At 43.4% G+C, this 27,676-nt stretch overlaps 1 protein-coding gene and 1 pseudogene across 1 annotated transcript in view; both read left to right on the top strand.

The window, feature by feature from the left end:
- Positions 1-27,676, top strand: part of F13A1 (coagulation factor XIII A chain) — a 373,690-nt gene that overhangs the window by 310,740 nt on the left and 35,274 nt on the right. Inside the window, exons 13-14 of the mRNA XM_063923095.1 lie at positions 13,247-13,407; positions 19,886-20,022. Of these exons, the coding sequence (XP_063779165.1) occupies positions 13,247-13,407; positions 19,886-20,022 (298 nt within the window). The remainder of the gene's footprint in view (positions 1-13,246; positions 13,408-19,885; positions 20,023-27,676) is intronic.
- On the top strand, positions 10,040-10,158 carry LOC134931639 (5S ribosomal RNA; annotated as a pseudogene).

Below are 27,676 nucleotides of genomic sequence, written 5' to 3'. Positions count from 1 at the left end.
GCCAACACTCAATGCTTTATTTATGCATGCTGATCTGCTAACTTTTCCATCCAGCTTATTTCAAGGCATTCAGTTCACACCCCCAATTATAAAATCATTCTATGCCTAAAAAGTTCAGTGCACATGGTAGTAATAAAGATGCAATATTAAAGGCCAACTCTCTGTTCTTTTAATAACAGCCTTTCATGCAAGGGCGTAGCTACCATAGATGCAGGGGGTGCAGCTGCTATGGGGATCAGAGCTGAGAGGGAACCACCTTCTCTGTCACAGTTACATGTGCTAGATACATTTTTCACCATTGTTAGATACATAGGAGCCTTTATAAAGTCTTTATATTCCTGGAACTGCTCATTGTGATGTTGCATAAATAAACTGAAGGGCATTATAATGATATAGAATATGAACTGAGGCACTATAATGTGGCACAATATGAAGTGGAGGCACCACAGTGTGGCATAATATGAATTACTATGAGGCATAACTAAGGCACTACCATGGTTCAGAAAATGAAGTAGGGCACTATTATGGTGCATAAAATTAACAACTTTTACGGAGCGGTGTCTCTCTAGAAGCACTGGGACAGGAGCCCCTTCAAAATGCTGCTATGGGGCCCACAAAGTTTTGGCTACACCCATGCCTTCATGGGATATTTTAATACCGTGATGTATCAGAAAAGCAGAAACATTTTCACAGAGTTGTTGAATGGTCTTCTGCTGTGCCTGTGGTACTGGTCTCATGGCAATGGTATTCCCTGATGGCACTGGCCACTTTTAGCAGGATAATGTGGTCTGCTACTGCAAATATTGTTCAGGGATGGTTTGAGGAACATGATGTAGATTTCAAGGGGTTGACTTGGCTTCCAAATTCAACCAACTGAGTCTCTGTGGGATGTGCTCAAAAAACAACTCTGAAAAAACAACGCTGGATGTCTCACCTTGCAATTTACAGGATTTAAAGGATATGCTGCAGAAGTCTTGGTTCCAGATACCACAGGACACCTTCAGAGGTCTTGTGGAGTCTATGCCTTGAAGGGTCAGAGCAGTTTTGACAGCACGAGGGGTACATAGACAATTTTAGGCTGATGGGTGTGTTGTCACAATCCATATTTAACATGATATGCCCCTAATCCTATAGGTGCATAGTCTGCACACCCCTTAGGCAGTCTAAATCACAGTTGCTGACACCCAGAGAAAAGGCCGCTTCTCTTTAACTCCAAGAAGGTGACTAGAATAGTTACACACTGGCCATCATGCACTGAAAACAAGGCTGTCTCTTCTCTAGCAGCCTGCAATAGCAGGGAGGAGACAGAAGTTACCAGCAGGTAACTGTATGTTCGAAAGGGGGGTTGGAGGTAGTGTAAGTCACAGAGAGAGGGGGGGTGGTGTAGATTATGTCAGGGGGAGGTGGAGAGAGAGTGTGGTTTAGGTATGTGGGGGGTGGGGGATATTGCAAATATTAATATGCAAGTCTCAGGAGGGCGATAGACTGGAAGCATGGATAATGCATGTCCTGGTAGTCTACACATACCTATGTCTTATCTTCTCATATTTTCTTAAAATCGGTTACAGCTGTACAAAAGTAGGTGCATAATTTTACAAGGACCTTTCATTCAGCATCTTTCCACTCTTGCGTTCCATAAATGATCTTTAGAAGGAAACTTAATAAGGGACCATTTTGATTGAGGTTTGCAAGCCACCACACATTGGGGGTAATTCCAAGTTAATCGCAGCAGGAAATTTTTTAGCAGTTGGGCAAAACCATGTGCACTGCAGGGGAGGCAGATTTAACATATGCAGAGAGAGTTAGATGTGGGTGTGGTGTGTTCAATCTGCAATCTAAATTGCAGTGTAAAAATAAAGCAGCCAGTATTTACCCTGCACAGAAACAAAATAACCCACCCAAACCTAACTCTATCTGCAAATGTTATATCTGCCTCCCCTGCAGTGCACATGGTTTTGCCCAACTGCTAAAAAATTTCCTGCTGCGATCAACTTGGAATTACCCCCATTGGATGCAGCTTCCAGAACCAAACCACAGGATTTACTATCCTGCAATTTGGAGGATGAAATAAAAAAATCTATCTGACTCTGCAAATCTTTCAGGCCAAGTCACATGTGTTTTAGGACAAACTGAATTGCAAAACTGTATGAAATACATAAAATTTTACATCTTCAATTTTCTAAGTCCAGTGCTTCTCAGTATAGAACCCATCCCCTGGGAGGGATCGGTATGAAACACCTCCAATCAAAATGCCGACGTTCAAAATCCCGACACCAATTGACAGATGGTCAAATTCCCGACAAGGTCAAAATCCCGACAAGGTCAAAATATCGACATTTAAAATACCGACAAGGACAAAATACGGACATGTAAAATGCAGACAGGTCAAAATACCGACATGCGTTTTTGTTGTTGTTTTTGTGTGTGTATGTCGACATAAGTCAACATGGACACCATATAAAGTGTACCGCGTCCCCTCGCATGGCTCGCTGCGCTCGCCATGCTACGTGCACGGTGCCTCGCTGCGCTCGGCACACTATTATATTCCCCCTCCAGGTCCACTGGGATGGTAAAGTATGAACAAGTCGGTTTCAATGAAAAAAATCATGAAAAACTCATGTCGGTATTTTGACCTGTCGGCATTGCACATGTCGGTATTTTGACCTTGTCGGTATTTTAAATGTCGGTATTTTGTCCATGCCGGGATTTTGACGTTGTCGGGATTTTGATTGGAGGTAAACTGACTGCATCCCCCCTGGGAAGGGGTAAAAAAAACATGGTGTGAATACTGGTGTATGTGCAGCTCTGTATGAGCCTATTTTCACACTTTGGAGAACACATCCTTAATCCTTAGGGACAGAGGCACCACAGCCCTTCTGGTTTGGTGGGGCAAGATATACTTTAATTTTGGTGCCTTTATATTACTGAATGTCACCCCCTCAGGGGCAGCTGGACTTACCCACCACCTATATGATAACAGAGAGATCTATCTAAGTATCAGGAGCGGTTCTGGGCACGGGCAAGCAGGGCGGGCACTCGGGGCACTGCCGCCCACAGGCGTAGTCACCCCGCAGTTGACCGCCACCCATCTGCACCCCGAATCCCGGTCCCTGGCTGCAGCAGGCGCCGTGGGCTGTGTGGGAGCCCGCTACAGCCGGTGCCACTGTCAGACGCTGTGCGGCGCTGCTATGGGAGAGATGTCATGACGTCTCTCCCATAGAGAGGAGTGAGCGGCCAGAGACGGAGGGCAGCGCAGCAGCGGTAGGGAAGCTTGAGCGGGGCTGGTAAGTATTGTGGGGTTTTTTTGTGTTTGTAAGTGGCGCTACTGGAGCACAACTACAGGGGGCAAATCTCCAGGGGGCACAACTACAGGGGGCACAACTGCTGGGGGCACAGTTACAGAGGGCACAACTACTGGAGGCACAACTACAGGGGGCACAACTGCTGGAGGCATAGCTACTGGGGGCAAATCTACTTGGAGCACAACTACTGGGGGCAAATCTACTGGGGCACAGCTACAGGGGGCACAACTACTGGGGGCATAACTGTGGCCACGCCCCTTCCCTATGAAGACACGCCCCTATTTTTTGACTTTATTTTACCTGTCCGGGGGGGGGGGGGGTTGCCAGAGGAAACTTTCGCCCTGGGCGCTACAAGGTCTAGAACCAGACCTGCTCTCTATCTGTCTATCTAATCTATCTATCTATCTATCTATCTATCTATCTATACACACAGATCCATCACATTTATGTAATAAAACAGCATAAAGGACATTATGGGGAATGCAGACAATAGTGTATTAGATGAAAAATACAAGATTTAGGGACATTTTACTGTTAATGAGGTTTAAACTCAATAAATATAATTTCTTATTGCCTCTATTTGGACTATAAGAATACATTTTTGACAAGTTTAATTAAAAATCACATCCAAGGAAAGTTGCTCGGATAGGAGCCCATCCCAGCAATGTGTAAGCTAAAGTGAATACATCTACTGCACATGCGTAGTTATTAGAGAGCACATGCACCAGTGGCTGTTACCGGGGAGGAAACCGGACAATCCCTCTCCCAGTAAATTGTGTAATGTAGTCCATAGATTATAATCACTAATACTATCGCTATTGTGATGGGAACAGGGAAAGATCTCTGCTGCGGAACCCCTGGAATGCTTTCAGGGGATACTTACATTATAAGGGTATCCAGATTTTTCGGGTGATTTCCCACAAAATCTGTATAATAAATATTCCTCCAAAACATAACTGTAACATGTTAGTGACTTTAGACCCTAAGGGGGAAGCGTTAGGATTAGGCTGTGGGGAGGGGGAGTTAGATTTAGGCACCCCTGGGAGGAGGTTAGGGTTAGGCACTAAGGTGGAGGTCAGGGTTAGGAGGGTTTGGGGGTACTGAGAGGGGGTGGTATTATTATTATTATTATTATTATTATTACATTTTATTTATAAGGCGCCACAAGTGTTTTGCAGTGCCGTACAAAGGACAGGACAGGGAGACAAAACTTAGCATCACAGTAAATAAATAACAGAAATAGAGTACAGGTAACAAAGAGCACCACAATTCTCAAAACATAATACAGCTAAGATGTAAGTAGCGAGGGAGTAATCATCGTACTACTTGGGGCTGGCGGCCAAAGATGAGCCTTTACCAGCAGGAGAAAAAGCAGGTAAAGCTGGTCGCTGAGTAGGAGAGAGCTGCAAGTGAAATGTGTTGAGAAGAGGGCTTTGAAAACAAGAGGAAAGAGGGCCCTGCTCTGAAGAGCTAACAATCTAGTGGGAAGGGGCGACAGACAGATGACAGGAGGTACAAGGTAGGTTTGTTTGGTACCGCACAGAACTGTATAGAAAAATGTATTTAAAAGAAAATTAGGCTTGATTATATATTGCCCTAGAAAAAGCCAACAGTAAAGGAAATTAGAAGTTCCCTTAAAATGAGTATCAAATCTCTGAAGTTGGCGGTGCTCCCAGAGTCAATGAAACATGGAGTAACAAAAAAAGAGGAAAGAGAGACTCTGTGTTGGGGCACGCTTAGTATAATGAAATCATTTAAAATACAACTTTTAATAAGCTTTTTTAAAACTATGGGTATGCATAAACAAAACAAATAAAGAGATTAACACCTCTGGAGTGCAGTTATATAAACTTTTTTGCAAGGTAAAATATGCTGCTGAAAATTAATAAATTCTAGCAAAATTGCTCAATGTGATGTGCCTGAGGTGAAAATATTTGAACTGGAATATCGTCCGATAACCAGAAATTAATAATGGTAGGCGATGTAATTTTTTTTACATTTTAATAATTTTGATAAATTTTGAAAAATTGATAATAAATGTATAAATATATTCCCCAAATGGGTCAATACGATACCCTGGTATCATATTGACCCATTTGGGGAATATATTTATATTTTTTTATTTATTTATTTATTTGAAGTAACTTTGTTTGTTTTTCTATGGAATCGATGTTGGATTAAAATAGACCAGGGAAATTTCTATGTAATCACGGAGATCTAGATAGATTTGTGAGGGTTCTTCCCACTCTCCTTTTGCTATTTCAGACAGACTGTCTGGTTTTGATGTTCCCTTTATACAAATCATACAATACTGATTTAACCTTACTTCCTGCAAACTCCAGAGATTGTTATAATATTTTACAGCACAAGTGTTTATCATTGTGAGATCTATGTCAGATTATAACTACTGTTTGTGCATATGTTAAAAGCCGGTTTGCCTGAAGATTTGACTTACTTGGGATCGCAACGTATCCCTGTTAATTAACACTACAATCACCATCATATCCTTTGAAACTAGCTCTCTGTATTTATTTGTTTATTTATACCAATGCCAAACTAAAACAGGTCTGAGAATTTTATAATCTATCTATCACTTTCCTTTAATCTCTATGGGCCGTAGTCAGCCCGACTCTCTCATCCTCTGTCCGCTATACAGCGTTATATGACATTGGACAGCAGAAGGTGAGGCCCTTAACCCATACTATCCCTTTTTCTATAATCAGAGGCGGAACTCCCGGAGATAGTGGAGTCATTTGCCGCCGGGCGTCAGCACTGAACGGGGCACTTCCTCCATTGCCTCCCAATCCGCGTCCCTGCTGCTCTTCCCTGCTCTGCGTGTGAGGTGCACCTGCCAGCGATTTTTACTGTGCACAGGGGTTTGGCGGCGGCCAGGCAGGACTGTTATATTCACCTGCTACATCGCAGTAGATTGTAGCGAGCTGCAGGGGGGAGGGAGGGTGTCGGAGTTGTTTGCTGAACTCCGTTCCATGAAGGCTGCACGGGTGTTTGTAACCGAGGCTGAGCTGAAGCCTGTGCATAACCCTGTGCTTTCTGCTTGTTGCTGAGCTGCACTATCTTGTCTCCCTCTCTGGCCGTGATGTTTATCCCCATGTCACTGAGAATGGTGAGGGAGACCTACTGGGGCTCTGGAGGCATCTCTGTGGTTGGAAGACCCACTGATATTTCCTCACCCCCCTAACTTCCACCTACGCAGCTACGCAGGGCGCTTTGCTACAATGTATGTTACATTGTATCAGTTCATGTAACGCTCAGTCACTGAGAAATCTGAGCTCAGCCTGAGCCCTCCCTACATACCCCAGCCTCCTCAAACCTCTTTCTTTCCCTGCCCCTTTCAGGTTATGTTGGGGTGTCTGCCACTCCTCCCCCACCCCCTTCCCTGATATAACAGCTGAGACTTGGTTGATGCAGGAGGGGTAAGCTGGATAGTGAAATTGTCCTATAGTTCTGCCCAATGTGCCCACACAGGGGTTATAAGTGATGGCTGCTGCACCCAGAACCTCGACCCTATCACCCTTCCCAGGTCTTTGGCCCACTAATTAGCAGCCCCTAGGTGATTATTGGGGTGAGTTTGTGCTGGAGTTGAGCCCCCTCTTCTAATCACTCCTATCCTACAGGTGCAGCCTGCACTCAGGATGGGTATAGAAGGGTCTTATGGTGGGGTCAGTCCTGTGGGTGCCTGTAGGAGGTGTTTGTTTAGGTCCCTGCAGATAAGTTACAATGGAGATCACAGGATGGAGCAGGCAGATACCACCAGTCATATTAGGTGTATGGGAGAGATCGGACACCGCTGCTGCGTGCAATGGCAGAAACCCACATTTACTGTATTACAATTTATTTCCATACACTTTTTATTTTATTATTTATTTAGCACTTCCTCCTCCTCCTCCACCACCACCTCTGTGCTGCTGCTTATACTAGGTTTAGAGTAGGTTTAGGACCCATCCATTGTCGATAAGATGGCTCGTACCAAGGAGACAGCCCGTAAATTTTCTGGTAGAAAAGCCCACAGCAAGCAGCCGGCCATTAAGGCTGCCAGGAAGAGTGTGCCCTCCACCACAGGGGTCGGGAAACCTCACTGCTGCAGCAGGTAAGGCTGAGATGATTAGGCAGAGGGTGCTGCTGCGCATATATGTATATATATGTGTGTGTATATATATATATATATATATGTGTGTGTATATATATATATATATATATATGCTCCAAGGTCTGGCACTCCGATAATCCTATGTAAACTTCAGCCTGTGCCCTCACAACAATAAAGACATACCCAGAGAAGGTGCGGCACCCGACTTGAATAAATGGACAACCAAACCACGCTATATATAGGTCCTAATTCAGACCTGATCGTAGATGTGTTAAATTTAGCACATCTACAATCAGACATGCAGGGGGACGCCCAGCACAGGGCTAGTCCGCCCCGCATGTCAGGCCCCGCCCCCTGCACAAGTGCAAAAGCATCGCTCAACGGCGATGCTTTTGTACTGGAAGATTAGCTTCCAGCCATTGACATCACGCAGCTGCTGCGGCCCGCCCCCCCTACGGTCTGGGCACGTCTGTGTTGCCTAGACCGTGCCCCCCTAAACGGTGGCCAAACGCTGCCGGCCCACCCCCTCCCGCCCATCGACCGCCTCTGCCTGTCAATCAGGCAAGATATGCTACTGATGGTGCCCCCCGGGTGCTGTGCTGTCACTGCTGTGCAGTGCGCAATGATGTCATTGCGCTCGGCATTGTGGGACCGGCACATAGACGCTAGGGGTCATATTTGACCTCTAGTGTCTATGCTGTGGTATGGGAGAGATGTCATGACGTCTCTCCCTTAGATCAGAGGAGCGGCGCCGGCGGACGGAGATGGAGACAGAGGTCAGCAGCGGTCGGGAATCAGGATCGGGGATGGTGAGAATTAATAAAAAAAATTGTTTGTAAGTGGCACAAACGGGGGCACAAACGGGGGCACAACTCTACAGGGGGCACAAACGAGAGCACAACTCTACAGGGGGCACAACTATACAGGGGGCATACCTGACCATGCCCCTTTATGAAGCCATGCCCCTATTTTTACCCGGGGTGCCACAAGAGCTAGAACCGGCCCTGATTGCATCCCCAATGTGTAATACTGGTGTAAATATATATTTAAGATTGGTAATATTTTTATCCTGATGATTTTATCCTGATGTTAAGTTGTACTTCTCGTATCGAGAGAGATCAAGCTTTTAGAATGTACTGTAGGTGCTAATCACATCATATGTCACAAGCCACACCCCATCACTGGCAATGGTGGCAGCACTCAATAGGTCCTTCGTAAATTTCTGCTCCAGGTCCATTTGGACCTGAATCTTGACGGCATTTACAGGCTCCGAGGCTCTTGCTGGATGAGGCAGAAGAATTCTGCCCACTGTTGTGAGGCGGCGAATGGAAGCAGACTCTGGGGGTCATTCCGATCAGTTCACATGCTGCTGTTTTTCGCAGTGGTGCGAACGGGTTGGTTCTGCACATGCGCAGTGGGTGCAATGTGCAGGTGCGTTATTGCCCATTGACGGCCATCGCTGGGCAACGGCAAGAAGAATGAAGAAAGATTGACAGGAGGAAGGCGTTCCGGGGCGTCAACTGACCATTTTCTGGGAGTGGTGCGGCTAACGCAGGCGTGTCCAGGTGTTTGCAGGACGGGTGTCTGACGTTAATTCCGGGACCTGACAGGCTGAAGACATCGCAGCGGGTAATTAACTCCAGAGCTACTCAGAAACTGCATAAAATGTTTTTGCATAGCTCGGCTGCACAAGCGATCGCAGCCCTGCTATGTAAAAAATCCTCCCCCATAGGCGGCGTCTAGTTGATCGCATGGGCAGCGAAAACTTGCTACGTGCGATCAACTCGGAATGACACCTTCTGTGCGGCTCAGGCTCTGGAGAACAGTGCTTTAGAAGGCAAGTGGGAAGAGCATTGGACGCTGGTGTGAGGTGTCGGCTGCCTGAAACTCCATTCTGCTCATGCTTTGTGGAACAGTGCTGGAGGAGGCAGGCAAGAAAGGTAGGTGCTTGTATGTGTGGCTATGGGGTCAGTGTGTGCACGGCTATGGGGGCACTGTGTGAAATTGCATGCAGTTGAGGGAGGAGGGCCCCAAATGGATATCTTGCTTAGGGCCCAATGAGGTCTAAATCTGGCTCTGCAGTGTGGAGTTGCTGGAAGTAGCGGTTGCCTGCGATCCAGGGACCCTAAATGCAGGTATAATGGGCCGGGGGCTGCTCTGGGTCCAGGGTTCTTCTCTCAGGGTTCTATTCTGCTGACGTGGAGCTGCAGGGCACCATGTGTAAGAGTCTGGGGCTGGTTAATAAAGCTAATATCAATATGCAGCCCTTACTAAGAAAGTGAAAATGGAGGACCGTACGGTGAATGGGGCCCCTGTGAGTGTGGTAATGTATGCAAGTGATATTCTAGCTGCTGTGGAGGTGGCTGTGCTGTGGGGAAGATATTGTCATGTAACGTGGGGACAGTATATTAGAATTTATGGGGGGCACCTCCAATTGTTTTGCCTCCGGGCACCTGGTATGAACTTACGCCACTGTCTATAATTAAAGTACTCTCTCATCCAAATGTCAGATTATTACCTCTGCAATTCCCTAGGAAACAGAGAAACTCTGCTACCAATTGGAAAGCAGAAGTACTTCTGAATTTCGGTTAGTCATTAACCACACACTCTCATTTGTGATCGTTGGTCTTCTTACTGCCAAATTTCACTGGCTACGCCCAATCTCGTCTGATCTTGGAAGCAAAGCAGTGTAAAGCCGAATAAGTACCTAGATGGGAGACCACTAGGGAATATTGGGTACAGTAACTTGACTGTCCAACACAAAAAGCAGAAGTGTGGGTGAAACCTTTGACTCTCACCAACTTTTCCATCTTTCTATAGAAAAATCTACATCATATCTTGATCTCCAACTTCAAATACTATCCTTCACTCATACCAGGAGAATCAATAACAGAAGGCGAGATATTATCAAAATTATTAAAATTTAAAAAAATTAACATCGCCTACCATTATTAATTTCTGGTTATCGGACGATATTCCAGTTCAAATATTTTCACCTCAGATGATATGAGGTGCAAGCAAGCGGGAGGTAGCCTGATGGCAGTGTGTACGCAAAGCAGAGATGTTCAAGGCATGAGGCAGGGGGATGGAGGAGCGGCCTCAGGACTAGGTTATGTATTGGAAGGGTATGCTTTGATGAATAGGTGGGCTTTTAGTGCCCGTTTGAAGCTTTGCAAGGTCGGGGAGAGTCAAATGGAGCAGGTGAGCGAGTCCACCGGTCAAACATACCGAAGCCGGTAGTACATACATTATGCTGTTGCAATACTTGACAATAGGTTGCTAAATTTAATATTATGCGAAATATTCACTGTCATGCGACAAATATGCAACAAACCTAAAAAATATATATATTGCAAGTGAAAATACCCACTTTCACCAGCAATACAGATTTTTGTACTTTAATAAATCTGTTTCTAAATAATAACATTCCTTTCTGATTTCTGTAATAATGCCCTTGTCAATAATAAACAAAACTGCAAAGAATATGATTCTAAAGTGTATCTGCACAAAGATTTAAGGTAAACATACAGTATAAACTCATAATTCTATTTTATATACACTTGGAAGTCATATGTACTATTATTACTTTTACCATGCTGTTTTAGAGAGTAGATTTGGGAGCAGTGTACAGAGAGGCTACATGATAGGAGACAGTTGTATCAAATCTCCATGCAAAATATGCACAAATAGTGAAAACGTTACCATATTTTTGAAAGTAGTTTAATTCTAGTCTTAAATTAGAACTAATAGAATCAGTATATCTATGTTGTCGCACACAGCTGTCTTCATACTGTATAGAACTGCAGTTAACAATTGTTACATTTTCCAAACATATAACTTACAACATAATTTTAGAAAACACTGAAAGCTGATGTTGAAAAGTTAGGCAAAAAAGCAAAGGCTATAAATATTTTTTTGACATGCTAAACCAGTGGTTCTCAATCTTATTTGAATCACGACGCCCTAGAGCAGTGGTTTCCAAACTTTTTTGAATAACGGCGCCCTAGAATATCAGAATTTTTTTCACGGCACCCCTAGGCCAAAAATTTCTTATTGAGAAATTTAGAAAGAAATATTACATTAGGTAGATTTGTTTATATGTCATCCTTAGGGTCAGTTGTGTGGTGAGGGACAAGATTTGCTTCTGTTTGGCCACATATTTTATGACTGGCAGCCACCAGCACTGGTTTTGCCTATTATATCGACTATGAATAATTTGAATTGGTCCTGAACCACCAACCCAGGGCACCCCTGCAAGTGTTCCCAGGCACCCCTGGGAGCCACGGCACACAGTTTGGGAACCTCTGCCCTAGAGTATCAGAATATTTTTCACGGTACCCCTAGGCCAAAATTTCTTATTGAGAAGTTTAGAAAGAAATATTAAATTACGTAAATTGTGTTTATATGTCATCCTTAGGTTTAATTGTGTGGTGAGGGACAAGATTTGCTTCTGTTTGCCCACATATTTTATGATTGACATCGACTAGCACTGGTTTTGCCTATTTACATTGACCATAAAACATTTTAATTGGTAATGGACCACCAACCCAGGGCACCCCTGCAAGTGTCATGCGGAAACCCAGGGTGCCACGGCACACAGTTTGAGAAACACTGTGCTAAACCATAGGATCAACTATACTACTTTTCTTTAAACCTATGCATGGAAATAATTTCAACTTGAAAGGATTTACAGTGCAATACATCACTGTAATCTTCCATATCTGATAGTGATCTTCTAAAGTTAGTGACATTGGATAAAAGTTTAACATGTCTTGTCAATCATTTCTGTAACTTGTAACGTGTCTTACTTAATTACCCCTAGACTCATCCTAGGTGAGTTCTTGCAGTTCTATCAGTTGATAGTTTTTATTACTGTACATCAAATCTTTATGTTCAGCTTTTGACAACTGGGTGCTGCCATGATGACTGAGTGGTATTTGAAAAGCTGGTAACACAGTGAAGTAGTGAAAATAGTATAATACTTTGCTCTAATAGTCTGTTCATAGAAAAGAAATACGGTAAATGAACACAAAAAAGTCAGATGTCACAGATATTGCTGTAAATATTTCAGGAAAAAGTGTCAAACATTTGGCGGTATAGCAGATAAGGGAGACTTTATAACTAAATATAGCTTCAACATATTTGCAATATATAGAAATGCTATTAATTCTACTAGATTATGTACAAAGTGACATGGCATTATAGGATTACAAATGTGAGCATTCAGTGAATAAAACAAATGGGCCCTTAACATTTGTGCATTGATAAATTGAATACAGCTGTGTTGCATAAAGAAAATGCCCATTGTTTAAGGTTTAAAATAAAATAGAAGTATGCAGTTGTTTCTTATTTGTACACTTGTGAGACCCTGTGGAAGCAATACTTTAATCTATAATACAGGACTTGATGTAAAACTGCTAAAAAGCAAATGTAAAATAATACAATTTATCATTGTATTTGCAATATAATAAAATACAAACTGGAAATTGGATTTTCATTGTGGAGAAGTCATATCCTTTTTGTATAGTCTTTTCAATTACACCACAATGTTGCCAACACAGCTTCCAAGTGATTCACATTAAAGTCTATTTATTAAGTGCAGATTGTGTGGTTGAAGGCTGCAAAGAGCTACAGACTTAGAGATACTTAAATCAAGCACATGTATCTTTGCCTGTATATTGAGAGTGAATAGGTAGAATTTGTGCAAATTACCATTTAGTTACTTGCAACAAACATGATGAGTGATATATGGTACGTGATACTCAGGAATATCTTTCCAATGACCACTTCAGAATGTAAATTGCATTTTCTCTCTTTCATTTCATTTTTCTATTAGCTAAAACGGCAGAAGTTCAAATAAAAGCCAGTGAGTACATGAGCCATCTTGTGGAACAAGCCTCTCTACATTTTTTTGTCACTGCTCGGGTCAATGAAACAAAGAAGATAATGGCCAAACAGAAGATTGTTGTATTGCATGTTCCTGAGTTGTCTATTAAGGTCAGAGTCATATCAAACAGAAAACAAATGTACAGTAGAAATAGACTTACTGTACGCTATACATCTCCATGCTTATTCATACCTCAGTATTAATTTTAAGTAAAGTCACAATCAGGGGAAAATTTCGGCGTGAGGGTGCCCCTAGGCACAACAGTAACAGCTGCCCCCTCTTCCCCCTTGCCTAATTTTATTACTTTCATTTAATGATTATAAGCCTTCATTTGAAGATAGCCAATTTAATAGACTAATTAAACTCCACTATGACATTTTTACTAAGTAGGACAACTTATAGAGGCAGTATGTGCATATCCTAACCGTTTACACTAAATTCAAGATGGCATATGGAACAGTACAGTCAAAATATTTAGCAGTTACTGGTACATTTCAGGCTGACAGTGCCAACACAATCATCCAACTGCCGCCCCCAAACAAGTGCAGCCCCTAGGTACGGGCCTCACATGCCTTATGGGAAATTCGCCACTGGCCACAGTTTAATATATATCAACGAGCTGAATAATATACATGATATTACATGATACATCTTTCTTATACTGAAATTTTTCATACACACTCTATCAAATTTCTCTGTTAATGGCTCTAATGTTGACGGTGGTGCTCCTTTAACTAACCGGGCATAGTTAGAGTTACAGATTTCTAAACTTGCTTTGCAAAAATGCACTGTTTTGGGCTAGTGAATTCATACCAAAAGGTAGGGACAGTCATAAAACATTAGCTCATATTCTCATCTTTTTTACCTGTGTGAGGTCACATCAGCATGAAAAATAAAAATATTTTAATATTTTTATAGTGTTCAACGTTTTTTGCACTCACTTCCCTATTAATGTAATTTAGAAGTACAATTTATATATAAAAATGTGAAAAGCACTCACTCACTCACTCACTCACTCACTCACTCACTGACTCACTGACTCTCTCATCACTAATTTTCTGATTGCCCAATATGTTAGGAAGTTGAAATTTAACATAGCTATTCTTCAGGTGGAAAATATGAAAACTACGTAACTAGAATTTTAATAAAGCTCCCCTAAGGGGATGAAAAGGGCTAGACATAATGACTTCATTACCGATGCGTGGCTTGCATTGCGTGAACAATAACGCCCAAATGGACAATTAAATCAAAATTTAGATTGCACTTCCAGTGTATAGAATTTAATAATCTACAAAAATGCGAAAGCCCTCACTCACTCATTTACTCATCACTAATTCTCTTACTCATATGTTAGGAAGATGAAATTTAACATTGGTATTCTTCAGGTGGGAAATAGAAAAATTACGTAATTAGAATAGAATTTTAATAAACCTTACCTAAGGAAATAAAAAGGGGGTTGACATAATGACGTCATTACCGATGCATGGCTTGCGTTGTGTGAATGATAACTCCCAAATGGGAAATTGGATAAAAATTTGGATTGTACCTCCACTGTGTAGAATTTAATAAACTACAAAAGTAGACCTGCAATTTTTTACCGTATGTGCTACGGGTTCTCCTCGGTTAACGCCAAGAAACATGGATTAATATTTACTTACATTAAGAAATCCAAAATTTACAGCTCTATAGATTTACCAAATTTGTAACACTCATGTATATTTACAACCGTGAAAATCAGAAACTCTCGTGCAAAGAACGGGTAGAACAGCAAGTACTATATATAGTTATAAACAGGGTTGGTACTAGGGTGTTCGGCACCACAGCAAACTACAGATTTGTGCCCCCCATACGTAATACAGAGAAGGCACTGCAAAAAGTGGGTGTAGTCTCTCAAGGAAGTGGTGTGGCCACACAATAGTACCCCCAATTCAAATGACACCACACAGTAACATTTCACATTTCACCGCATGTAGTGCCGCTGATTCATATTACATCATACAGTAGTGTCCCTTATGCACATTACATCACACAGTAGTGCCCTTATTCATGTTTTGCTACACAGTAGTACTCACACGTTCAGCCACACAGTTGTGACCCTTATACACAATGCCCACAGTAGTGCCTCTTATACACAATGTCCACAGTAGTGCTTCTTATATACATAATGTCCACAGTAGTAGCCCACAGTTGTAATGCCCCTTATACACATAATGCCCACAGTAGTAGTGCTCCTTACACATAATGCCCACAGGAGGGGAGAGGTGCGGTGCTGAAGACTGAAATGCCTGCCACTGCTGCCTGTCTGTCATAAAGGTGTAGTAGGAAGGAGTGGTAAAGAGAGAGGAGGGGGGGATTGGATTGACAAGGAAATATGTTTTTTTTTTTAATTTTCCATAGACATGGCCCAACTGTTGCAGCATTTTCATAATTTTACATTCATTTTGTAAAATACCCATAGGCAATATAATGCATCTTAAAGTGTAAGGCTGATGGACACAGCTATCACTCAATAGCTTTATAGGAGCAGGACATTAGCTGCCTGCTAGTAAAGATGTAATGCATCTCAGTGTAATAGTATGCAAACAGTGAAGCAGATTAATATTCTTATTGTAGTAATTATGGTTGAAATTATTATTTCATTCTTTGCTGTGCACTGGAGTCATTTATTATACATATCACAAACCTAATAGAACACAATTTAGGTAAGCTACCACCTACCTGCAATTAACATTGATATGACAGAAAATAATTATCTTCCTATCAGTGCACAAATTGCTAATATAGTGTTCTCTTTTGTTAATATAGTGTTCTCTTTTGTTAGTATAGTCATACTCTTTTTATAAAGAGTATGACTATACAATTCAGTTAACGCTTCATGGGAAAACATGATCTAGTAGTCAGAAGTGTGTAATATACACTGCTCAAAAAAATAAAGGGAACACTTAAACAACACAATGCAACTCCAAGTCAATCACACTTCTGTGAATTCAAACTGTCCACTTAGGAAGCAACACTGATTGACAATCAATTTCACATGCTGTTGTGCAAATGGAATAGACAACAGGTGGAAATTATAGGCAATTAGCAAGACACCCCCAATAAAGGAGTTGTTCTGCAGGTGGTGACAAAAGACCACTTCTCAGCTCCTATGCTTTCTGGCTGATGTTTTTGCTCACTTTTGAAAGCTGGCAGTGCTTTCACTCTAGTGGTAGCATGAGACGGAGTCTACAACCCACACAAGTGGCTCAGGTAGTGCAGCTCATCCAGGATGGCACATCAATGCAAGCTGTGGCAAGAAGGTTTGCTGTGTCTGTCAGCGTAGTGTCCAGAGCATGGAGGCGATACCAGGAGACAGGCCAGTACATCAGGAGACGTGGAGGAGGCCATATGAGGGCAACAACCCAGCAGCAGGACCGCTACCTCGGCCTTTGTGCAAGGAGGAACAGGAGGAGCACTGCCAGAGCCCTGCAGAATGACCTCCAGCAAGCCACAAATGTGCATGTGTCTACTCAAACGATCAGAAAAAGACTCCATGAGGATGGTATGAGGGCCCAACGTCCACAGGTGGGGGTTGTGCTTACAGCCCAACACCGTGCAGGACGTTTGGCATTTGCCAGAGAACACCAAGATTGGCAAATTCGCCACTGGCACACTGTGCTCTTCACAGATGAAAGCAGGTTCTCACTGAGCACATGTGACAGACGTGACAGAGTCTGGAGACGCCAAGGAGAACGTTCTGCTGCCTGCAACATCCTCCAGCATGACCGGTTTGGCAGTGGGTCAGTAATGGGGTGGGGTGGCATTTCTTTGTGGGGCCGCACAGCCCTCCATGTGCTCGCCAGAGGTAACCTGACTGCCATTAGGTACCGAGATGAGATCCTCAGACCCCTTGTGAGACCATATGCTGGTGCGGTTGGCCCTGGGTTCCTCCTAATGCAAGACAATTCTAGACCTCATGTGGCTGGAGTGTGTCAGCAGTTCCTGCAAGATGAAGGCATTGATACTATGGACTGGCCCGCCCGTTCCCCAGACCTGAATCCAATTGAGCACTTCTGGAACATCATGTCTCGCTCCATCCACCAACGCCACGTTGCACCACAGACTGTCCAGGAGTTGACGGATGCTTTAGTCCAGGTATGGGAGGAGAGCCCTCAGGAGACCATCCGCCATCTCATCAGGAGCATGCCCAGGCGTTGTAGGGAGGGCATACAGGCACGTGGAGGCCACACACACACTGCAGAGCCTCATTTTGACTTGTTTTAAGGACATTACATTTAAGTTGGATCAGCCTGTAGTGTGTTTTTCCACTTTGATTTTGAGTGTGACTCCAAATCCAGACCTCCACGGGTTAATAAATTTGATTTCCATTGATAATTTTTGTGTGATTTTGTTGTCAGCACATTCAACTATGTAAAGAACAAAGTATTTAATAAGAATATTTCATTCATTCAGATCTAGGATGTGTTATTTTAGTGTTCCCTTTATTTTTTTGAGCAGTGTATTAACCAGCTATTTCTGGATAAACTGAAACATAACACGTTTTACAAAGCTTGTAAAATTATTACAATAAAATGTTGTATTTGATTACTAACTTGATACACAGTGTATCAAAGACTGTGTATTACTGAGTTGAAATACAATTAAGTAATTTTCATGTATATAGGGGGTAATTCCAAGTTGATCACAGCAGGAATTTTGTTAGCAGTTGGGCAAAACCATGTGCACTGCAGGGGAGGCAGATATAACGTGCAGAAAGAGTTAGATTTGGGTGGGTTATATTGTTTCTGTGCAGGGTAAATACTGGCTGCTTTATTTTTACACTGCAAATTAGATTGCAGATTGAACACACCACACCCAAATCTAACTCTCTCTGCACAAGTTAAATCTGCCTCCCCTGCAGTGCACATGGTTTTGCCCAACTGCTAACAAAATTCCTGCTGCAATCAACTTGGAATTACCCCCATAGTTAAGTAGATTGGTCCAACTCTCACTAATTTGTGATTTTGTCACTCTTGCCCTGGCAAATAGAGGATACTCTTCTGGGCCAGATGCATCATCGCTTGGTAAGTGATAACATGTAGAGTGAAAAAGTACCAGCCAATCAGCTCTCCGTTTTATCACCCTCCAAGTGATAATGCATCTAGCCCAGTTATGAGTATGGGCATCATTATAGGTGACTCACAGGTCGCAGACCCTGCCCAGGTTCCCAGTCTGACGGGCTGATAAGACAGACGTCAAAAAGGAGCGTCAGTAAAACCCCCCATGGTTTTGCCCATTAGAGAAAGATTTAGCTTTTTCGATAAACCCTGAATAATACCCCTTTTCCACTACTGAGCACGTGTCGCAGCTGGGAGCCTGACACGGGTGCTACTCGGCTGCGGCCCGTGCTCAGCCCCCTTTCCCACTGCGCTCACCAACCCGGGTTGGTGATGCTGCTAGTGACGCGGCAGGGGCGGTGCTGGGCGGTCACATGATCTCCCAGCGCTACCATTCCATACAGTGTAAACGGGAGCCGTGTCGCATCGACACGGCTTCCGTTTACACTACGACACTACCCGGATCATTCCCGTGTCCTACCCAGGTAGTTACACAGGTAGGATTCACGGGTCACTTGATCCGGGTTTTTGCGGGGGGACCCTTTTCCACTAGCAAAAAACACGGGTAAATGCGCGCTCCGTGCATGCCATTTACCCGTGTTTTTTGAGCTAGTGGAAAAGGGGTATTAGGTCCAATGAGAGCTGCAAGGATTTGTGCTATTAATCCAAACTGTACTGGTCACTTCTTATATCAGACATTTTTTTAATACTGATTTTATTGATTTTTTTTTACTTTCTTATTTTTGTTTAATTTGTTATTCTATTTTTACCTTTTAATAATAATTTGTCTGGAACCTTTTATGTTTGTCTATTACTGTATGTCCTCAAGTACAGTATGTATACCGGTATTAGGTCATACATAATATATGGTTTATGTACATGAAAGATATTATCTTATGTATGAAATTAAGTTTATATATATTTATTCATATTCTATCCATTTGGTTGTTTTGTTATACAACTGCTTAGCATTTAGGTGATGCCGTGTTCCTTGCCTATCTTTATAGACCCCAAGGGAGAGAAGGATTCCTTTCCCCAATAGCAGCAAACCTTACTATTCAACACTACCGTATTACCATTTATCACAGCTTCTTTCCCCCTTTTTGCTGTGCACACTATATGATTGACATAGCTTGAGCCTACAAGGTATTCAGTGTAGAGACTTAAATGTCATTTATCGGAAGTCTAAGTAAGTTATGAGAAAGGATAATTAGAATATTCTGAGCAAGATCAGCATAATGTGATGAATAATTAAAATGCTAATAAGTATCACTACAATATTCTGACCTAGTACAGTTATACTGTACTTCAATCATTCATTTAATTTGGATTCTTAAGGGCAAAATGCTTAATATTTGTATTTCAGTATGGTTATAGATAGATAGATAGATAGATAGATAGATAGATAGATAGATAGATAGATAGATAGATAGATAGATAGATAAAAATAATTATATATTTTTATTTTTATTTTTTCAAATAAATACTTTAGACAATTGGGGAGAAGATGGTTGGAAAGGAAATGACTGTCGTAGTGGAGTTCACTAATCCGCTGAAGAAGAAACTTGAGAATGTTATCCTGCGAATGGGTGGACCAGGTGTTATGAAAACCAAAACTCAAATTTTCAGGTAAGGACTTATCAGTATATATCTATCTCAACGTTTAAGTCCAATACACATGGAATTACATACTATTTTAACTATCTAGTTATACCATTATTGCTCGTATGAACTTAGCTATGCCTGCATGACAAATGCAATTTACAACTTCCTGGCTGAACCATGGTTGGGCCTGTATGTAACTATGTAATTACTTTTGCAGGAACTTTACTACACATGCTAATATGGTCAATCCTCTGTTATATAATAAATACCAGTGCTAATTAGAGATGATCGGGTTTGGTTCTCCGAGATCCGAACCCCCCAAACTTCACCTATTTTACACGGTTACGAGGCAGCCTCGGATCTTCCCACCTTGTTCGGTTAACCCAAACGCGCCCGAACGTCATCATCCCGCTGTCGGATTCTCGCGAGATTCGTATTCTATATAAAGAGTCGCGCGTCGCCTCCATTTTCACTCGTGCATTGGAGATTGAACGGAGAGGACGTGGCTACGTTCTCTCCCTGAAAAGCTCCGTATCTGTGCTCAGTGTGCTGCAAATATCTGTTCTCAGTGTGCTGCATTGTGGGGACACCAGTGTATAATTATAGGAGTAGTACAGTACAGTAGGCCATTGCTGTATCTTGCAGCTCCGTGTCAGACTCAGTTCTAGACAGTATCCTGATCATCAGTGCTCAATATCTGCTGCATTGTTGTGTGACCAGTATATATATATATATATATATAGTGCAGCATTTTGGTGACCAGTATAGTAGTACAGTACAGTAGGCCATTGCTGTATCTTGCAGCTCTGTGTCACTTCAAGTATCCATATCTGTGCTGCATTGTTGTGAGCAGTATATAGTAGGACAGTGCAGCATTTTGGTGACCAGCAGTAGTAGTACAGTACAGTAGGCCATTGCTGTATCTTGCAGCTCCATGTCAAGTATACTATCCATATCTGTGCTGCATTGTTGTTGTGAGCAGTATATAGTAAGACAGTGCAGCATTGTGGTGACCACCAGTATACATATACAGTAGTACAGTACAGTAGGCCATTGCTGTATCTTGCAGCTGTGTGTCAAGTATACTATCCATATGTGAGCAGTATATAGTAAGACAGTGCAGCATTGTGGTGACCACCAGTATACATATACAGTAGTACAGTACAGTAGGCCATTGCTGTATCTTGCAGCTCTGTGTCAAGTATACTATCCATATCTGTGCTGCATTGTTGTTGTGAGCAGTATAGAGTAGGACATTGCAGCATTTTGGTGACCAACAGTATGTAGTTGTACAGTACAGTAGTCCATTGCTGTATCTTGCAGCTCTGTGTCAAGTATACTATCCATATCTGTGCTGCATTGTTGTTGTGAGCAGTATATAGAAAGACAGTGCAGCATTTTGGTGACCACCAGTATACATATACAGTAGTACAGTACAGTAGTCCATTGCTGTATCTTGCAGCTCTGTGTCAAGTATACTATCCATATCTGTGCTGCATTGTTGTTGTGAGCAGTATATAGTAAGAAAGTGCAGCATTGTGGTGACCACCAGTATACATATACAGTAGTACAGTACAGTAGGCCATTGGTGTATCTTGCAGCTCTGTGTCAAGTATACGATCCATATCTGTGCTGCATTGTTGTTGTGAGCAGTATAAAGTAGTACAGTGCAGCATTTTGGTGACCAACAGTATATAGTTGTACAATACAGTACAGTAGTCCATTGCTGTATCTTGCAGCTCTGTGTCAAGTATACTATCAATATCTGTGCTGCATTGTTGTTGTGAGCAGTATATAGTAAGACAGTGCAGCATTGTGGTGACCACCAGTATACATATACAGTACAGTAGGCCATTGCTGTATCTTGCAACTCCGTATCACTTCAAGTATCCATATCTGTGCTGCATTGTTGTGAGCAGTATATAGTAGGACAGTGCAGCATTTTGGTGACCAGCAGTAGTAGTACAGACAGTACAGTAGGCCATTACTATTGATATATTACTGGCATATAATTCCACACATTAAAAAATGGAGAACAAAAATGTGGAGGGTAAAATAGGGAAAGATCAAGATCCACTTCCACCTTGTGCTGAAGCTGCTGCCACTAGTCATGGCCGAGACGATGAAATGCCATCAACGTCGTCTGCCAAGGCAGATGCCCAATGTCATAATAGAGAGCATGTAAAATCCCAAAAACTAAAGTTCAGTAAAATGACCCAAAAATCAAAATTAAAAGCGTCTGAGGAGAAGCATAAACTTGCCAATATGCCATTTACGACACGGAGTGGCACTGGCAAGGAACAGCTGAGGCCCTGGCCTATGTTCATGGCTAGTGGTTCAGCTTCACATGAGGATGGAAGCACTCATCCTCCCGCTAGAAAAATGAAAAGACTTAAGCTGGAAAAAGCACAGCAAAGAACTGTGCGTTCTACTAAATCACAAATCCCCAAGGAGAGTCCAATTGTGTCGGTTGCGATGCCTGACCTTCCCAACACTGGACACGCCCTCTGCAAGTGCTGGAAGGAGCACCCACAGTCCAGTTCCTGATAGTCAAATTGAAGATGTCACTGTTGAAGTACACCAGGATGAGGATATGGGTGTTGCTGGCACTGAGGAGGAAATTGAGAAGGAGGATTCTGATGGTGAGGTGGTTTGTTTAAGTCAGGCACCCGGGGAGACACCTGTTGTCCGTGGGATGAATATGGCCATTGACATGCCTGGTCAAATCACAAAAAAAATCACCTCTTCGGTGTGGAATTATTTTAACAGAAATGTGGTCAACAGGTGTCAAGCCGTGTGTTGCCTTTGTCAAGCTGTAATAAGTAGGGGTAAGGACGTTAACCACCTAGGAACATCCTTCCTTATACGTCACCTGAAGCGCATTCATCAGAAGTCATTGACAAGTTCAAAAACTTTGGGTGACAGCGGAAGCAGTCCACTGACAACTAAATTCCTTCCTCTTGTACCCAAGCTCCTGCAAACCACACCACCAACTCCCTCAGTGTCAATTTCCTCCTTAGACAGGAACGCCAATAGTCCTGCAGGCCATATCACTGGCAAGTCTGACGAGTCCTCTCCTGACTGGGATTCCTCCGATGCTTCCTTGAGTGTAACGCCTACTGCTGCTGGCGCTGCTGTTGTTGCTGCTGGGAGTCGATCGTCATCCCAGAGGGGAAGTCGGAAGACCACTTGTACTACTTCCAGCAAGCAAGCAATTGACTGTCCAACAGTCCTTTGCGAGGAAGATGAAATATCACAGCAGTCATCCTGTTGCAAAGCGGATAACTCAGGCCTTGTTATGATTCCAGCACTCTGGTCTGAGGAGATCTTTTTGCGAGGACCGGAGCACTGGAACGAAATGCTGGGGAAGGGAGTGGGAATGGAATATAGCCCCTGGCACCCTAACTCCGTTGTCTCACCCGTGCTGTCGGAAATCCCCTGCGAGACTATGGTTGCTTGAGCCCATGGCAGCCGCGTTTGAAGGGCGGATTATGTCTGCCCAACTCCGATGCCCCCCCAGGTCTTAATGAGAGACAAAGGGAAATCCGAGACAGGGTGATAACAAGGGGCACTCTGACTAAACAACCAGGCCAGGGGCTACAAGCTAACTTAAAACTGGAATATGTGCGGAAACACCGCCAGGGAAAAGGACAACCAAAATATCCACTTGTCCACTTCTCCTACCCGGCACCGCCGAGTTCCAGAGAGGACTTGTGGAAGCGTAACCCTCCGCAAATGCTCCAAAAACAGAATATATAAAGATAAAGCGGCTGAGCCGCAACACACGGCAGAGCCGCAACTCACGGAACACCACTCGATATACAAAGGTGATCAGTCAGGATAACTGGGGACCAAACGACTTCCTGGGATGAGATGACAACTCCCGAATACAGGACTTCTGAGGACAGGAATGACCGGATACAGCAGGACTGGAACAGACTCTCAGCAAACCAAGGCAGCATGCAGGAAGCTATTACCGGCGTCTGTGAGAAGTACTGGGAAGGTATTTAACAGGGAGTCCTCCAATCAGCTGCTTAGAGCCTGATTGGGAATAAATGCCGTGCAGCTGCCTTGCTGCACGGCCAGAGAACAAGTGTGTGTGTTTGTTAATTAGGCCCTGCAAAGGGGAACGCGGTCCGCCCGTGGCGTCCCCGTTGCTAGGGTCAGTGCGGCTCAGCGCGCCCGGCGTCTAGCGCTGCTAGGGAGCCGGCGGCTGAACGCGCGGACATGCGGACCCCGGCACCTAACAGTACCCCCCCCCTTGAGGAGGGGTCAAGGAACCCCTAAAGCCAGGCTTCTGAGGAAATTCCCGAAAAAATGCCCTCTTGAGCCTAGGGGCATGAAGATCCTTATCTAGGACCCAAGACCTTTCCTCCGGACCATAGCCTTTCCAGTGAACTAAAAAATAAAGCCGACCCCGGGACAATTTGGAATCAAGAACTTTCTCTACCAAGAACTCCTGTTGTCCCTGTACATCCACTGGAGATCTACCCTGAGAGATCCTCCGAGGAAATCTACTGGAAGAAACGTATTGTTTCAACAGGGAACAATGAAACGTATTTCCAATCTTGAGAGATCTTGGTAAACGTAGCCGAAAGGCAACTGGGTTGACTCTTTTAATAATAAGAAATGGTCCAATAATTTTGGGTCCCAGTCTAGCCGAGGATTGTCGAAGCCTGATGTTGCGAGTTGACAACCACACCTTGTCTCCCACCTTAAAAGTGCAAGGACGTCGGAGCCTGTCAGAAAATTTCTTCTCTCGAAAGGCCGCTTTGCTGAGAGCAAGGTGCACTTTTTTCCAAATTGCTCTGAGATGGGAGGTCAATGCCAGTGAGGAGACTGGAGAATGATGAAAAAAAGAATTAGCTCTGGGGTGAAAACCAAAAACTGAAAAGAATGGAGACTCTTTAGTGGAGGAATGACAGGAATTATTGTAAGCAAATTCAGCCAAAGGAAGAAACTCGGACCAATCATTCTGGAGTTTGGCTGAATACAAGCGCAGATATTGTTTTAATGACTGGTTAACTCGTTCGGTTTGCCCGTTGGATTGTGGGTGATAACCGGATGTTAATGACAGTTTCATCTTTAATGAAGCACAAAAACATCTCCAGAATTGTGCGATGAATTGTGAACCCCGATCAGAAACAATATCAGTGGGTAACCCATGAAGCCTAAACACATGGCGGAGGAACAAAACTGCCAACCCTTGAGCAGAAGGCAATCGGGGAAGAGCAATAAAATGAGCCATTTTACTAAAACGGTCCACTACTACCCATATGACTCGGAATCCGGCTGAAAGGGGAAGGTCAACCACAAAATCCATGGAAATATGAGACCATGGCCTGAGAGGGACACTTAAGGGCATAAGTTGCCCGATAGGCAAGGAACGGGGAACCTTATGCTGTGCACAAACCTGACATGAAAAAACAAATTCCCTAACGTCTTTAGACATACTAGGCCACCATACTGAGCAAGAGACTAACTCCAATGTCTTAGTGATTCCCGGATGCCCTGAAACCTTGTTGTCATGGAATTCAGTTAAAACAGTAGCTCTCAAAAATTCAGGAACGTAAAGACGACCAGCAGGAGTAAATCTAGGAGCTTGGTGTTGAAGCTGGTTTAACTGGGTAAATAAATCCTGTGTGAGGCCTGCCCGGATGACCGAAGATGGAAGTATTGGGGTAACAACAGGATTGTTATTGTGAACCGGAAGAAAACTACGTGACAGGGCATCAGCTTTAGTATTCTTGGAACCAGGCCTGAAAGTGATTATAAATTTGAAACGAGTAAAAAATAATGCCCAACGTGCCTGCCGGGCATTAAGCCATTTAGCTGATTCAATGTATTGCAGGTTCTTATGGTCAGTCAATACCGAAATAGTATGCTTTGCTCCTTCCAGCCAATGCCTCCACTCCTCAAAAGCCCACTTTACCGCCAGTAACTCCCGATTACCAACGTCATAATTGGATTCAGCGGAGGAGAACTTCCTGGACATAAAGGCACAAGGATGTAAGTCCAAAGACACCGGATCCTTTTGAGAAAGGACAGCCCCCACTCCAACCTCTGAGGCATCAACCTCCACAACAAAGGGCAATTCCGGATTAGGATGTCTGAGGACTGGAGCTGAGACAAAGGCTTGTTTCAGGGCCCGGAAGGACAACTCAGCTTCATGCAACCAGTTGGTAGGATCCGCTCCTTTCTTTGTCAGAGCCACAATGGGAGCAACCAGGTCAGAAAAAGAATGAATGAACCTCCTATAATAATTCGCAAACCCTAAAAAGCGCTGAATTGCTTTTAAATTGGTGGGTTGCGCCCAATTAAGGATGGCCTGAAGCTTCTTAGGTTCCATGGAAAATCCCTGAGGGGAAATTATGTACCCTAAAAAAGATACTTTCGTGACGTGAAATTCACACTTCTCCAGTTTGGCATATAAATGATTCTCACGTAACTTTTGAAGAACCAGACGCACCTGGGTGATATGTTGTTCCATCGATTCAGAAAAAATCAAGATGTCGTCTAAATAAACGACCACAAGTTTCCCTAGGAAGTCACGGAGCACATCGTTAATGAGGTCTTGAAAAACTGCTGGAGCATTAGACAGGCCGAACGGCATCACCAGGTATTCGTAGTGACCCGACTGAGTACTGAAAGCCGTCTTCCACTCATCTCCAGATTTAATTCGGATGAGGTTGTAAGCTCCTCTCAGGTCAATTTTAGAAAAAATCACAGCAGAACGTAACTGATCAAAGAGTACAGAAATCAACGGCAAAGGATAGGTGTTTTTGACTGAGATTTTATTCAAGGCTCTAAAATCTATGCATGGTCTTAGCGAGCCATCCTTTTTCTCCACAAAGAAAAAAACAGCACTTAAAGGGGATTTTGATGGTCTAATAAAACCTTTCTGTAAGCTCTCCTGAACATAGTCATTCATAGCCGAAGTTTCTGGCCCGGACAATGCATATAATCTCCCCTTTGGAAATGCGGCACCAGGGATTAGCTCAATAGCACAATCATAAGGCCGATGGGGAGGCAGAATGTCCGCATTGCCTTTGGAGAATACATCGGCAAACTCCTGGTATTCCACAGGAATGAGTTCTGGAATGATAGCTGCTACTCTAACTGGAAACGAAATACATTCCTTAACACAAAAAGTACCCCATTGTGAAATCTCCCCGGACCGCCAATCAATGGTGGGATTATGAAAGGCCAGCCAAGGGTGACCCAGAACAACTGGAACTGCTGGGCAATGTGTTAGATAGAACTCGATCTTTTCGGAATGTAAAGCTCCTACTGTAAGTACTACGGGAGGTGTACGGTGAGTAATAACCCCGTTGGAAAGCGGACTCCCATCTAAGCCATGCATGGTGACACACCTACCCAATGGTAACTGAGGAATGCCTAAGGCCTTAGCCCAAGTTAAATCCATAAAGTTTCCTGCAGCTCCACTGTCAACAAAAGCCGACACCAAAGAACTGAGGCTGCCAAAGGAAACCTTAACTGGGACTAAAAGAGAGTTATTCGAGGAGATAAGCTGCAGACCTAGGTGAACCCCCTCACAATTCACCTGGTCAAAGCGTTTCCCGACTTGTTCGGACAGTTACGAGCAAAATGTCCCTTACCACCACAGTACAAACAAAGACCGGAATTTTGCCTTCTGGCCCTTTCCTCAGGAGACAGC

This window comes from Pseudophryne corroboree, chromosome 5, assembly GCF_028390025.1.
Source record: "Pseudophryne corroboree isolate aPseCor3 chromosome 5, aPseCor3.hap2, whole genome shotgun sequence".
Classification (NCBI taxonomy): Eukaryota; Metazoa; Chordata; class Amphibia; order Anura; family Myobatrachidae; genus Pseudophryne; species Pseudophryne corroboree.
This window is presented reverse-complemented; position numbering and strand designations above follow the sequence as displayed.